The 14114-nt window shown below is 46.5% G+C and overlaps 1 protein-coding gene across 3 annotated transcripts in view; it reads right to left on the bottom strand.

Annotated features, from left to right (window-relative positions):
• The window catches only part of GSDME (gasdermin E), an 84498-nt gene that overhangs the window by 29398 nt on the left and 40986 nt on the right, over nt 1–14114 (bottom strand). For all 3 annotated transcript variants that reach the window (XM_044246239.1, XM_044246237.1, XM_044246238.1), the window contains exon 4: nt 1520–1691. In XM_044246239.1, coding sequence (XP_044102174.1) covers nt 1520–1691 — 172 coding nt within the window. The remainder of the gene's footprint in view (nt 1–1519; nt 1692–14114) is intronic.

Below are 14114 nucleotides of genomic sequence, written 5' to 3' on the forward strand. Positions count from 1 at the left end.
CATTTGCCTCACAGAGGATTAGGGTAACCACTTTAACACCCCGGGCAATGATGAAAATCCAATGTCAAAGCCTGACTGGAAGAACCTAGCTAAGAGCAAGAAGCCCCCAAAAGGGCATCATTCCAGACTCAGTGGACAGCACACTGTGCTGTTCGACAAACCCAGAGTGGGGGCAGGAGGGAGGAGAGGTAAGGATGAGAGGGGGATGCCCAGGAAATGCCAAGCAGTCAGGCACTACAGCTCTCTCCTCCCAACACTGTTACAAATATGACCCCTTCCCTTCGGCTCAGGTTGTGGTCCCAGGGATCGAGCCCCACATCGGGCTCTCTGCTCGGCGGGGAGCCTGCTTCCTCCTCTCTCTCTGCCTGCCTCTCTGCCTACTTGTGATATCTGTCTGTCAAATAAATAAATAAAATCTTTAAAAAACAAACAAAAAAAATATGAACCCTTCCCATGATGGCCTACAGAGATCACTGCCTCAACACTGGAGATCAGAAACTCCATTTAGTAACTTGATCCTGGTTGGTGTGAGGACAGGCAGCATCCTGACTGCCAGCAGGTGCCAGGCCTGTGCGGGGGGCCACCATGGGCAGAAACCCTGGCAGGGCTGGTCAAAGCTCTCTCCTGTCGGGCATCTCCCTCATCACTGCCCCACAGAGAGTCCAGCTCCAGACCAGACCTCTGTCTCCATTTCCTTCCAGATACAACTTTCCCAGGTCCTCTAGCAAAAGTCAAGTTACCCCAGGAAGCAAGTCTCTAAGAATAGGACATCAGGCACGTGGCAAGCTGTGGAGGAAACAGCTTGGGATTGGTAGCCTCTTGCTCCACAGAAGTTCAGTACTGGCTCTGGGGTCAGCCTGATTGGACTGTCTCTATTTTAATCCAGAAGCTTCTGTTTATGTGTATAGAGACACATATACTGCTCTTCACCTTCCCTCACTCAGTCTATAAAGGATTTAAGGCACTTGATCCCAAAGTAATCATTCTGAGACCCTGACTCTAAGGGGCTCTGGTGGTTACCTGTGCATTCAGTATTCCTTTGACCCATTTTCTTTTTTGAAGGCACCCGACGAAGCCTGCCTGGCTATTCTGAGGGCCCTAGAGCCCTGGCCTTGGGTCTCCTTCAGGAATGGCTACAACCAGGGATGGTCCAGCGAGAGCCAACCCAGAGCACACTTTCCGCTGGGGTGGCAGCAAGCTGGAAAAAAGCCGCACCACAGGGAGAACGCCCACCTGCGTGGGGATCTAACCCCAGGGAAGGCAGTGCATGTGGTTTTCCACAATTCTGAATCTCAAACTAGCAGTGACTGAAGCCAGACAACCCTGAATGTTTCAGTTACATGAGCCCTAAATTATTCCTCGTATAAGCCAGTTTGAGTTGGATTTCAGTTAGCTCACTGCAGAAGAGTCCTGGCAAATGAAGACACCACCTGAAGAGGCCCCTGCCCCCGGCCGCAAGGACTGGGCCCCGAGAGGCTGCTGAGCCCATGGAGCCCGTGCCTGCACCCGGCACACACACCTGCACCGTCTTGGTCTGGATGCCCACCATGCCGCCACACTTCTCCTCTATCTGAATGTGCTCCGATATCACACAAGGCTGCGTCGTCACTATCCTCTGGGTCAGGACACACAGGACCTCACTCTTCCTCTCCAGCACCTGCTGCAGCACTGGATTTCTCAGATTTATGGCTCTGAAAGAGAAAACTGGCCGTGAGGGGCCTAGTGCCTCAGGGGACATTGAGGCAGCATGGCTTTTCTCCTGTCCTGCAGCTGAGGAAACAGGTAGCCGCCAGCATCACTGATTTCCTGGCAATGAGAGAGGCGGCAGTTCATCCAGGAAGACGTAAGTCACACTTCCCAAGGCCACCCAGCACTTCCCGGCATCCAGACAAAGGCTGCTGGGAGGGAAGGGCACCCCCTGTCTCGCTGCACCCCAGTGAGGGGGATACGAGGGGGTGGGGACAGCAGCAGTCCCTGGGCCCAACATCCGGGAGTCGGCTTTGTCATCCCATCACAGGAATATGGGATTACTACAAAGGACACTGACCAGCAGCTTCTCAAAGAGGAGAGAGGCACGAGCTTAATGTACAAATAGCAAGGAAGAACCCAGAGTAGAGTTAGAAACGAACTTCACCTCTCTGTCTGGGAAGGACACATGAGCTCTTAGAAGAAGTTTAATATCATTTTAGATGCAGACACCAAAGCCAGATAAACATGGCCTGCCCAGGGTCCCCCAGCAGAGACTCGGGGCTCCTGGGTGGCTACTGTGGAGAATTTCGAAGGTGAGCTAAATTTCCATCTACAGGAAATGATTTCGCTTAGAAGTAAACAAAGAAATAACCGCTGTGGACCTCTCTGCTGCTCTCTGTCTACAGAGCGGACAGTGGGAGAACCTAATTAGAACTGGTTTTGGCACAAGACCAATTACAGTGTTCCTCTTGAGTTGTGTGTGTGTCTGTGTGTGTTTTAAGTATTTGAGAGAAAAAGAGGGACTGGGGAAGGAACTGAGGGAGAGGGACAAGCTGACTCCACAGCCCCAGGTGGGACTTGAACTCATGACCCTGAGATCATGACATGAGCCAAAATCAAGAGTGGGGGGCTCAATGGATAGAGTAACCCAGAAACTACCCCCTTGAATTTTTTCACTATACCAAGGCTAGTTACCTTAAACTCGGCAGCACCTCTAACCACACACACAGTGGAGGGTCACCCCCAACCTGGGACAAACACAGATTTGCCAGGAATCAGAAAGCATCCCAGAACAGGAGTGAGTAGACGTAAGGTCCTGTCTCTGTGAAAAGCTGCCCCAGGTGGAAATCCCATCAACAGATCGACAGACAAAATGTGATATGTACACACGATGGGACTTTATTCAACCATAAGAAGGAATAATGTTCCACGTATGCTACTTCATGAACCGACCCTAAAGATGGTATGTTAAGTCCAAGAAGCCAGGCAAAAAGGACAAATACTGGATAATTCTACTTATATAAAATATCTAGACTAGGGACGCCTGGGTGGCTCGGCTGGACGACTGCCTTCGGTTCAGGTCATGATCCCGGAGTCCCGGGATCGAGTCCCGCATCGGGCTCCCAGCTCCACGGGTAGTCTGCTTCTCTCTGCCCTTCTCCTCACTCATGCTCTTTCTCACTGTCTCTCTCTCAAATAAATACATAAAATCTTAAAAAAAAAAAAAAAACCTAGACTAGGAACATCCATAATGACAAAAAAGTTCTAGAAATAGATGCTGGTGACAGTGAATGTACTTAGAGCCACTGAACTGTACACTTGAAAGTGGTTAAAATGACATTTTATGTTGTATGTTTTTACTATAAGTTTAAAAATAGACACATGAAAAACTACTCCATCTCAGTAGTGTTCAAATGTTTCACATCTATTAGGTAAGTAGTCTGGGGCACCCGGCTGGCTCAAAGGAGCAGGAGACTCCTGACCGTGGGTCATGAGTTTGAGCCCCACTTGGGTATAGATTACTAAATAAATAAATCAGTCATGGGTTTTAAAAAAAAATAAGTAATAAAAATAAATGGACAACAATAATAAAAAGGCTGTGTGGGGTCCATTTCCAGGAAGGTATAGGGAGCAGAGGCTTGGAGCTTGCACAGCGGGTTTCGAACCCCAGGTCTGCCCTCCGGCCAGGTGAATCACTCCACCCCCGCACCCTGCTTTTCCGGGGATAAACAGCCAGCAACAATGCTCCCCTCGTGGGGCTGTTGTAGGGTCTAGATGAAATGACACGCAGTTGGCACCGAGTGAAATGCCGCACAAACTCCAGCTGGCTCCAGCTACCTTCTGCTATTCTCTGCTGAGGTCCCCCACGTAAACCCCACTGTGTGCCCTGGGGAATTATGAGTCATTTAATTGGGTCGGAGGGAATTTTTCACTCACTTGCCTGAAAAACTTCAATGAGGACATCACGTCCTGTGATCTGGCTCCTGCCTCTCATCTACTCCACCTTCCAGCTTTCTCTCTGTGCCTTAAACCTGACGGGCACGGGCCTGCCCACGATCCTGTCATGACTTGATGCGATGTCCCCAACTCCCACATCCTCTGACCCTAGTCCACTCCTCTGGGTGGCAAGCATTCCCTGCTCGCCCTGCGGAGAGTGACCACTGAGTCACACTCTCACATCCTAAGACCACTTACCTGGAGAGCACTGGCACCCAGTACTCTCCTAGCACATTTGTTTATTTGTATCTTTTTTTTTTTTTAAAGATTTTATTTTATTTATTTGACAGAGAGAGATCACAAGCAGGCAAAGAGAGAGAGAGGAGGAAGCAGGCTCCCTGCGGAGCAGAGAACCCGATGCGGGACTCGATCCCAGGACCCTGAGATCATGACCTGAGCCGAAGGCAGCGGCTTAACCCACTGAGCCACCCAGGCGCGTCCATCTCCTCCTTCTAGGCTATACACACCATGCAAGGAGGGACTGTGCACGCCTTGACTACGGTTTATCTCGGGACAGTGCCTCGTACCTAGCAAGGGCCAAAGGCGCAATGTATAATTTTGGAATAAATGGATGGATAAAACTTGTGGGTTTTTTCCCTCTTTGTCTCTTTGCCTTAACGAATGACACATCTCTGTGTGAGAGAGAGGACCCACAGGAGACGGAGGAAATGGAGGATTTGCCGTGTACTGGAAAGAATGATATGCAGATGGACATCTTCCTAAGAGACCGTATTTGGGTCCTGGAGGCACGGATTCTGAAGGAGCCCGTGTATCCACACGGCAGAACGCACGTGTGAACCCGGCCCTTCTGATGCTCTCCTACTGAAGGCAATTTTGGCTTCTAATAGATTTTTGGAAATCGGCCATTTCAATTACAGGTCAGGTGGTGACTGCAGCGCACATGAACACACACCAGAAACAGCAGCTCCCGGCGCACAGAGCCCCGAGCTCCCGGCAGAGGGACAACTGGCCTCCAGTCTGGAGGGAGGCTGGCCCACTGGGAGTCCGCGCACGGCTCAGCGCCTTCCACAGGCACACCAAATCCTTGATGTCATCTTAGCCGATGTTAAATTATCCGCAAAGAAAACATGTGGCCTAGGCCACCCAAGACTCCAGTGCTTAAAACACCGACCTCCCTCCAGGGGTGCCATGCCCAACACCAGAAGGAGGAGGGTAAAAGGCAACGGCAGGAACCTAACTTTCTTCTGCATCTGCTGGCAGGCCAGTCCTGAGACAGGCACCTGTGAGGCCCAGTGGCCCCACCACACACCGGCAACAGAAGCTTGGCAGGCCACCATCCCTCTCCAAGGCTAAGACTCCGGTGACCAGGATGGAGACCATAACACAGTGTAAGACCTGTAAAGGCCGACTCCGAAATTCTCCACCAGGCTAGAGAAGCCCGGCTGTGAGGGCAGCTGCTGTCCCCTCTGCCCCAAGCAGGCTGGGATTCTGTTTCCCAGAATAGTGCTGCTACCTTTGGGAAACCTAGTCCTCTTCAGTTAGGAGAGACCTGTGTGGACAGAGGGGAAGCTAATTATGGGGAGAAAGGGATTGTTCATTTGACTCATTGCAAAGCCACCTCAGAGGGATCTTTCCCCCTGTCTTTTTTTTTTTTTTTTAAGATTTTATTTATTTGACAGAGATCACAAGTAAGCAGAGAGGCAGGCAGAGAGAGAGAGAGGAGGGAGCAGGCTCCCCACTGAGCAGAGAACCCAATGTGGGTCTCGATCCCAGGACCCTGGGATCATGACCTAAGCCGAAAGCAGAGGCTTAACCCACTGAGCCACCCAGGCGCCCCTTTCCCCCTGTCTTCTAATGAACACCACCAGGCCCCAAGCAGTACCAAGATGTAGAGCAGCCTGTGGGAGCCTGAACCTGGCCGTGGCCCTCCTCAGAGGAGGAGTCTCTGTCTGGTGGGACTACTCGGGGGCCACCATGTGGGGAAACTGCCATATTTCAGGTTCATTGTTTTCATTTATAATCCTGCATGTTTCACGCATGCATTTAAAGAAGTCTATGGGTTCCCTCAAACTGCTACAGGGACTCAAGGAAAAAAAGTTTAAAACCCTAGATTAGGGGGGCACCTGGGTGGCTCAGCTGGTTAAGCCACTGCCTTTGGCTCGGGTCATGGTCCCAGAGTCCTGGGATCGAGTCCCACATGGGGCTTCCTCTGCTCTGTGGGGAGCCTGCTTCTCTTTCTCCCTCAGCCTTTCCCCCTCCTTGTGCTCTATCTCTTTCTCTGTCAAATAAATAAATAAAATCTTTAAAAAAAAAAAAAAAAAAAACCCTAGATTAGGGGTTTCATAAATGAGGAACAGGAAGCCCAGAAAGGATGAAGACAGTAACCTTTCTTAAAGCCCCACCCAGCCACAGCAGACCCACTGTTGCAGTCTCGGTCCTCTGGGGGAGGGCACTGTCTGTCTGGAAGTACCAGGAATGTGACCTTCGTCTCTAGTGAAATCTTGTATTATTATGTCCATTCCCGCATGTAGATATCTCGCCTGTCTGGCGAGACCCAGGGCTGGGGCTGGAAGCGGGGATTATACTCAAGCCCTCTGGGATATCTTTTTCAGAATCTCTCTTCTGCCCATCCTCCCTGACCCCATTGCCTGATGGCTGCAGTCAGGTGCCCTTAGAAGATCTTGCTTGGGTTGTCCTGATGAGCTCCACCTTCTGGGGCCTGTTAAAAGCCACTGAACCACATGAAGAGAATGTCTTCAGAAAGAGACAGAAGACATTACTCACAGTAGTTACCCCTCGAGCGGGAGCTGGATGGCTGGAAGATAGGGGAGGAGACGCTTAACTTTTTCTCTTTTGATTTGCTGACATTTAAACTATGGGAACATATCAATTATTCAAAAAGAATTTATTATTAGGTGCACCTTGGTGGCTCAGTCAGTTAACTGTCTACCTTTAGCTCAGGGCATGATCCCAGGGTCCTGGATCAAGCCCCACATTGGGACTCTTTGCTGAGTGGCGAGTCTGCTTCTCCTTCTCCCTCTGCCCTTTCCCACACCCCATACTCTCTTTCACAAATAAATAAAATCTTTTGATAAAATTTATTATTTAGAAAAGATCTCTGGACAAACTGTAAGCTCCTTTTATTGGTCTCTATGTTTGTACTTTCCACCTATGCGATGGATAAATGAATAACTTATCCCATAAATTCTAAAAGGCATGGTTGGAATAAATCTCCCTCCCCTATCAGGACTAAATCATGAAATAGAAAATCTGAACACACCTATTACTAGTAAGGAGATCGAGTTAGTGATTAGAAACCTCCCAACAAATGAAAGCCTGGGACCAGACAGCTTCCATGGTGAACTCCACCAAATATCCAAAAAGCAATTAATTAATTTTTCTCAAAAATGCTTCCAAAAAATAGAAGAGGAGATGGTGCTTCCAAACTCCTTTTTATGAGACCAGCATTACCCTGATACAAAAACCAGATAAGGAGACCACAAAAAAAGTGAGTTACAGGGGCGCCTGGGTGGCTCAGTGGGTTAAAGCCTCTGCCTTCTGCTCAGGTCATGATCTCCGGGTCCTGGGATCCAGCCCCGCATCGGGCTCTCTGCTCAGCAGGAGCCTGCTTCCCTTCCTCTCTCTGCCTGCCTCTCTGCCTGCCTCTCTGCCTACTTGTGATCTCTCTCTCTGCTAAATAAATAAATACAATCTTTAAAAAAAAAATGAGTTAAAGGCCAATATCTCTGATGAACACAGACACAAAATCCTCAACAAAATATTAGCAAGCCAAATGCAACAACGTATCAAAAGGAGAACACACCATGACTAAGTGGGATTTACTCCAGGGATTCAAGGCTGGTTCAACGTCTGCAAATCAATCAGTGTGTTCTATGATATTAATAAAAAAATCATATGATCATCTGAATAGATGGAGAAAATTCAACATCCATTTATGATAAAAACTCTCAACAAAGTAGGTATAGAGGGAACATACCTCAATATAATAAGGCCATGCATGACAAGCCCACAGCTAACATCATACTCAGCAATGAAAATGTGAAAGGTTTTTCTCTAAGATCAAGGACAAGACAAAGATGCCCACTCTCACCACTGTTATTCAACATAATACTGGAAGTTCTAGCTGGAGCAATTCAACAAGAAAAGGAAAAAAGGAAATAAGCCACCTGGGTGGCTCAGTCGGTTAAGCATCTGCCTTCAGGTATAGTCATTGTCCCAGGGTCCTGGGATCGAGTACCACTTCAGGCTCCCTGCTCATCCAGGAGCCTGTTTCTCCCTCTCCTCCCCACTTGTGCTCTCTGTCGCAATCTCTGTTGTTACCTCTGTCTGTCTCCCTCAAATAAATAAATAAAATCTCTTAAAGATTTTGAAAAAGAAAGAAAAGGAAATAAAACACATCCAAGGGTGCCTGGGTGGCTCAGTTGGTTAAGCAACTGCCTTCGGCTCAAGTCATGATCCCCAAGTCCTGGGATGGAGTCCCACATTGGGCTCCCAGTTCCATAGGGAGTCTGCTTCTCCTCTGAACTTCTCCCCTTTCATGCTCTCTCTCATTGTCTCTCTTTCAAATACATAAACAAAATCTTTAAATAAAACAAAACAGATCCAAATCAGAAAAGAAAAACTGACACAATTTGTATATGACATTTTATATATATGAAACCCTAAACATGCCACAAAAAAACTGTTAGAATAAACAAATTCAGTAAAGTTGCAGGATAACAAAAGCAATACATAAAAATATCTGTTGAATTTATTTTTATTAGTAACATATAATCAAAAGGAAAATTAAGAAAACAATACCATTTATAATTATGAAAAAAGGATAAAATACCTAGAAATAAATTTAATAAGGAGATGAAAGACCTGTGCACTGATGCAAGAGAATGAAATCACAAATAAATGGAAAGATAGTCTGTGCTCGTGGATTGGAATAACTAATGTTGTTAAAATGTCCACAGGAGGAGCACCTGGATGGCTCAGTCATTGGGTATCTGCCTTCAGCTCAGGTCATGGTCCCAGAGTCCTGGGATTGAGCCCTGCATCGGGCTCCCTGCTCGACAGGAGGCCTGCTTCTCCCTCTCCCACTCTCCCTGCTTGTGTTCCCTCTCTCATTTTTCTCTGTGTCAAATAAATAAATAAAATCTTTTAAAAATAAATTAAATGTCCATACAACCCAAAACAATCTATAGATTCAATGTAATCCTATCAAAAGCCCAATAGCATTTTTCACAGAGCTAGAACTAGCAATCTTAAAATTTGTGTGAACCACAAAAGACCCTGAATAATCAAAGCAATCTTGAGAAAGAAGAACAAAGCTAGAGTCATCACACTCTCTTATTCAAACTGTATTACAAAACTATGAATCAAAACAGTATGGTATTGGCATAAGAACACACCCATAGATCATTGAAACAGAATAGAGAGCCCAGAAATAAACCCATGCACATATGGTGAGTCCGTTTATGACAAAGAAGCCAAGAACATGCAATAGAGAAAGTACTTTCTCACTAATTAGCATTGGGAAAACTGAACGAACACATGCAAAAGAACAAAACTGAACCACTATCTTACACCATCCACAAAAATTAACTCAAAGTGGATTAAAGACTTGAATATTACACCTGAAACCACAAAACTCCTAGAAGAAACCATAAGTGATATGTTCCTTAACACTGGTTTTGGCAATGATTTTTTGAATCTGACCCCAAAAGCAAAAATAAAAGCAAAAGCAACAAAAGTAAAAACAAACAAGTAAAAACAAACACATCAAACAAGAACACTTCTGCACAACAAAGAAAACTATCAATGAAATGAAAAGGCAACCTACTGAATTGGAGAAGACATTTACAAACCATAGATCTGATAAGGATTTAATATCCAAGATATACAAGGAACTCATAAAACTCAATAGCAGAAAAACAATCCAATTAAAAATTAAAAATGGGCAGAGGAGGGCACCTGGGTGGCTCAGTGGGTTGAAGCCTCTGCCTTCTGCTCAGGTCATGATCTCAGGGTCCTGGGATTGAGCCCCGCATTGGGCTCTCTCAGCAAAGGGCCTGCTTCCCCCCCCTTGCCTACTTGTGATCTCTGTCAAATAAATAAATAAAACCTTAAAAAAATAAAAGGGCAGAGGAGCTAAATGGACATTTTTTGAAAGAAGATATACCGATGGCCAATGGGTATAAGCAAGGGTGCTCAACATCACCCATCATCAGGGAAATGCAAACCAAAACCAGTGAGATACCACCTGACACCTGTCAGAATGGCTACTTTCAAAAAGACAAGTAATAACAAGTGTTGGTGAGGATGTGAAGAGAACCTTCATGGACTGTTGCTGGAAATGCAAATTAGTGCAGCCACTATGAAAAAAATCACAGGGCGATATCTCAAAAATTTAAAAATAGAACCACCACATGATCCAGCAATTCCATTTCTGAGTATTTATCTAAAAAAAACAAAACCACTTACTTCAGAAGCTGTATCCACCCCCACATTCAATATAGCATCACTTAAAACAGCCAAGATTTAGAAACAACCTAAGTGTTCACCAGTGAACGAGAGGAACAAGTGCGGTACATACATACAATGGCACTTTATTCAGCCATTAAAAAAGAGCTAAATCTTCCACTAGTGACAACACAGATGGACCTTAAGGATATACTGTGCTAAGTGAAGTAAGTCAGACTTAGAAAGACACACACAGTGTGATGTCATATATGGAATTCAGAACAACAACAACAAATAAATGGAACTCATACACACAGAGAACATACTGGTGATTGCCAAAGGTGAGGGCTAGGGGGGCTGGATAAAATGGGTGAAGTGGGTCAAAAGGTACAAAAATCCCAGGTATAAATAAGTCATGAGTATGTAATGTACAGCATAGTGACTACAGTTAATAACACTGTCCCGTAGCCACCGCTTTTGTGTGGTCTCAGTTACCCATGGTCAGCATGGTCTGGAAGCAGATGATCCCCTTTTGATGACTCATCAGGTCAACAATATTTACACTACATCACAGCGCCTATGTTATTTACCTCCCCTCCTTTTCCCTCCCCTTGTCATACAGGCATTTTCCAATCTCACATCACTGTCATCATCAGAAGGGGGAGTATGGTACATAAGATATTTGAGAGAGAGACACAACATTCACATAACTTTTATTATAGGACATGGTTAGAATTGTTCTACTTCATTGTTATTCTTGTTAATCTCTTACTAGGCGTAACTTGTCAATTGAATTTTATCTTAGGGATATATATACATATTATCTACATATGAAAAAATGTATTATACACAGGGTTAGGTATTATCTATGGAATCAGGCGTCCACTGGGGTCTTGGAACATATCCCCCACAGGAAGGATGGACTACTATATTGCATATTTGAAAGTTATTAGAAGAGTAAATCTTAAAAGTTCTCATCACGAGAAAGTAAATTATTTGTAATTACATATGGTGACAGATGTTAACTAGACTTATTAAGTGATCACTTAGCAATGTATACAAATATTGAATCATTACATTGTGCCACTGAAATAGAATGTGATATGTCAATTATACCTCAATTAAAAAATAAAATTTGTCCCTTCTCTAGTGTGGCCTGGAATTAGTGTTCACAGGAGGAAGGAGACAGAAGCTCTCCTATAGGAAAATGAACAGCCAGATGTTCTTTGTCCTCTTTGCACATATTTTTAAGGACAGCCCAAGGCATTTTTCTCTTCTTGGGGGACAGCAGTATGAAAGCAAGAACAGAAGGCCACCAAGATGGAGACATCATACAATCAATCGGAAAGGGTTAGACCCAAGGCACACACCTGGAGGTAAGTGACGGGGGTAACACTAAGTGGGGAGAAGCCTGCCCGTTCCTCACTCAAGGCACTTGTTGGACACCCTCCCTTTTGTCCCCGTTCGCCTGTGGGATCATCCTACTTCTTTTTAAAGATTTATTTATTTTATGAGAGAGAGAGAGAGAGAGAGAACCCATGCAAGCCAGGAAGAGGCGGGGCAGGGGGAGCGGAGAAGAGAATCTGAAGCAAGCTCCACACTCCGCACAGAGCCCGACCCGGGGCTGATCCCAGGATGCTGAGATTGTGACCTGAACCCCATCCAAAAGTTGGAAGTTCAACTGATAGCCACACAGGTGTCCCAAAGATTTTGTTTGTTTGTTTTAGAGATAGGGCATGTGCACTAACAGGGAAGGGGCAGAGGGGGAGGGAGAGAGAGAATCTCAAGCAGGCTCCACGCTGAGCGCAGAGCCCCAGGCCGCAATGGATCTCACGACCCCCACCCCCAGATCGTGACCTGAGCAGAAATCAAGAGTCAGACACTCAGTGGCTGAGCCCCGCAGGCGCCGAGGGACCATCCTGCTCCGTGTGCCGCAGATTCTGCAGTGCCTCTGCAGCCGTTCCCCAGCTTTGTCTCCTACCCATCAGGGGGCTACTTTCTTGAGCCCAGGTCTGCCTCCCACAAACCGAGAACTGGCTAGGAGGCTTCTGTTCAGTGAGGCCTCACACGCAGGGACACACTGTACCAACTTCCTTTTGGCCACTACTGGCAGGGAGCACACTTTCCCGGCTGGTCAAAGACATGCCGGCCACTTGCAGGGGGCTTCATGGGGTGAGCCCTCAGCCCAGAAGTTGACCCTCAAAGCCATTAAGAAATGGCTGTAGAGATACAGAAGCGGAGCTGTGCGAGAGCAGAGCAGGGGGAGGCACTGGGGAGGAGCAGGCAGGGAAGGTGGCAGGGGAGCGAGGCTCAGAGCTGGTGCAGCTTCTGGGGACCAGGAGAGGGACCTAATAGCTCCCCAGCCCCCGCTGCAATGATGCTGCCTCCTCTCCCAGGCTGAAGCTTTGCTTTGAATTCTGTCTCAAAGGCTGTGAAAGCCAAAATGCAAATTCAGAGAGAAGAAATCCAGAGAAGGCTTTTACAACTCTAATAATATCCGAAAGAAGGAGGGAAGCAGCTTTTCCAAAGCATATATGTAGTCCCCAGGATCCCTCCTACAGAGACGGAGGCGGGGAGCATGCTTTCTTGTGCAGACCACTACCCCCAAACTCATTCATTCAGCTCCACAAGCAGCTCAGTCCTATTATGACCCAGGCACTGGGCTAGGTGCTGGTGATTTCTCAGTGAGCAAGACCAAGGCAGGCCCTGTTGCCACCATTCCCCTTGCAACAACCCTTGATAATACCAGGTCCTCCAGGAATACGGTTTCTGATGGCATTCTCATAAGGCTCTTGAAAAGCAGACAACATCACAACAGAGTAGGAAACCATAAACTTTTATCCACTCTGCCAAAGAGAAACGGCAAAACTATGGGGGCCCTGGGGCTTGAAAACCAATTGCATCTCAAATATCCCATTGACAATGGCGGCCTATCTGTAGGGGAAAGGATGTTAAGTCTGAGTGTAAGCCAGGCCCGAGTCAGTGCAGGGCAAGAAAGCCACGACTGATTGGCAACATCTGCACAGGCCTGAGAAGGCAATGGAGCCTACCCCCCGACCCGAGGTTACAGATTCACCTAAATCACAGCATGTTAGTGAACAGCCAAAATCAGGACACACAGCTATTTTCTATGATTTTATTTTAATTCCAGTATAATTACAAAAATCCTAAAATTGATATGGAACCACACAAGACCCCAAATGGCAAAAGCAATCTGGAAAAAGGAAAGCAAAGCTGGAGGCATCACCATTCCAGACCTCAAGCTATCTTACAAAGCTGTCGTGATCAAGACAGCATGGTACTGGCACAAATACAGACACATAGATCAACAGAACAGAACAGAGAGCCCAGAAATAAACTCACAATTACATGGTCAATTAATCCGCGACAAAGCAGAAAAGAATATGCAACGGGACAAAGACAGTCTCTTCAACAAATGGTGTTGGGAAAACTGGACAGCCATGTGCAGAAGAATGAAACTGAACAGCTTCCTTACGCCATATGCAAAAATAGACTCAAAAGGATGAAAGACCTAAACGTGAAACCTGCCACCATAAAAATCCTAGAAGAGAGCACAGGCAGTAAGTAATGTCCTGACATCGGCTGTGGCAACATTTTTCTAAACATGTCTCCTGAGGCCGGGGAAGTAAAAGCAAAAATAAAACCAGTGGGACTCCATCAAAGGGTCACACAGCTTCGGACTCCTGGACGAGTGCTCT

This window comes from Neovison vison, chromosome 4, assembly GCF_020171115.1.
Source record: "Neovison vison isolate M4711 chromosome 4, ASM_NN_V1, whole genome shotgun sequence".
In the NCBI taxonomy this organism is placed as follows: domain Eukaryota; kingdom Metazoa; phylum Chordata; class Mammalia; order Carnivora; family Mustelidae; genus Neogale; species Neogale vison.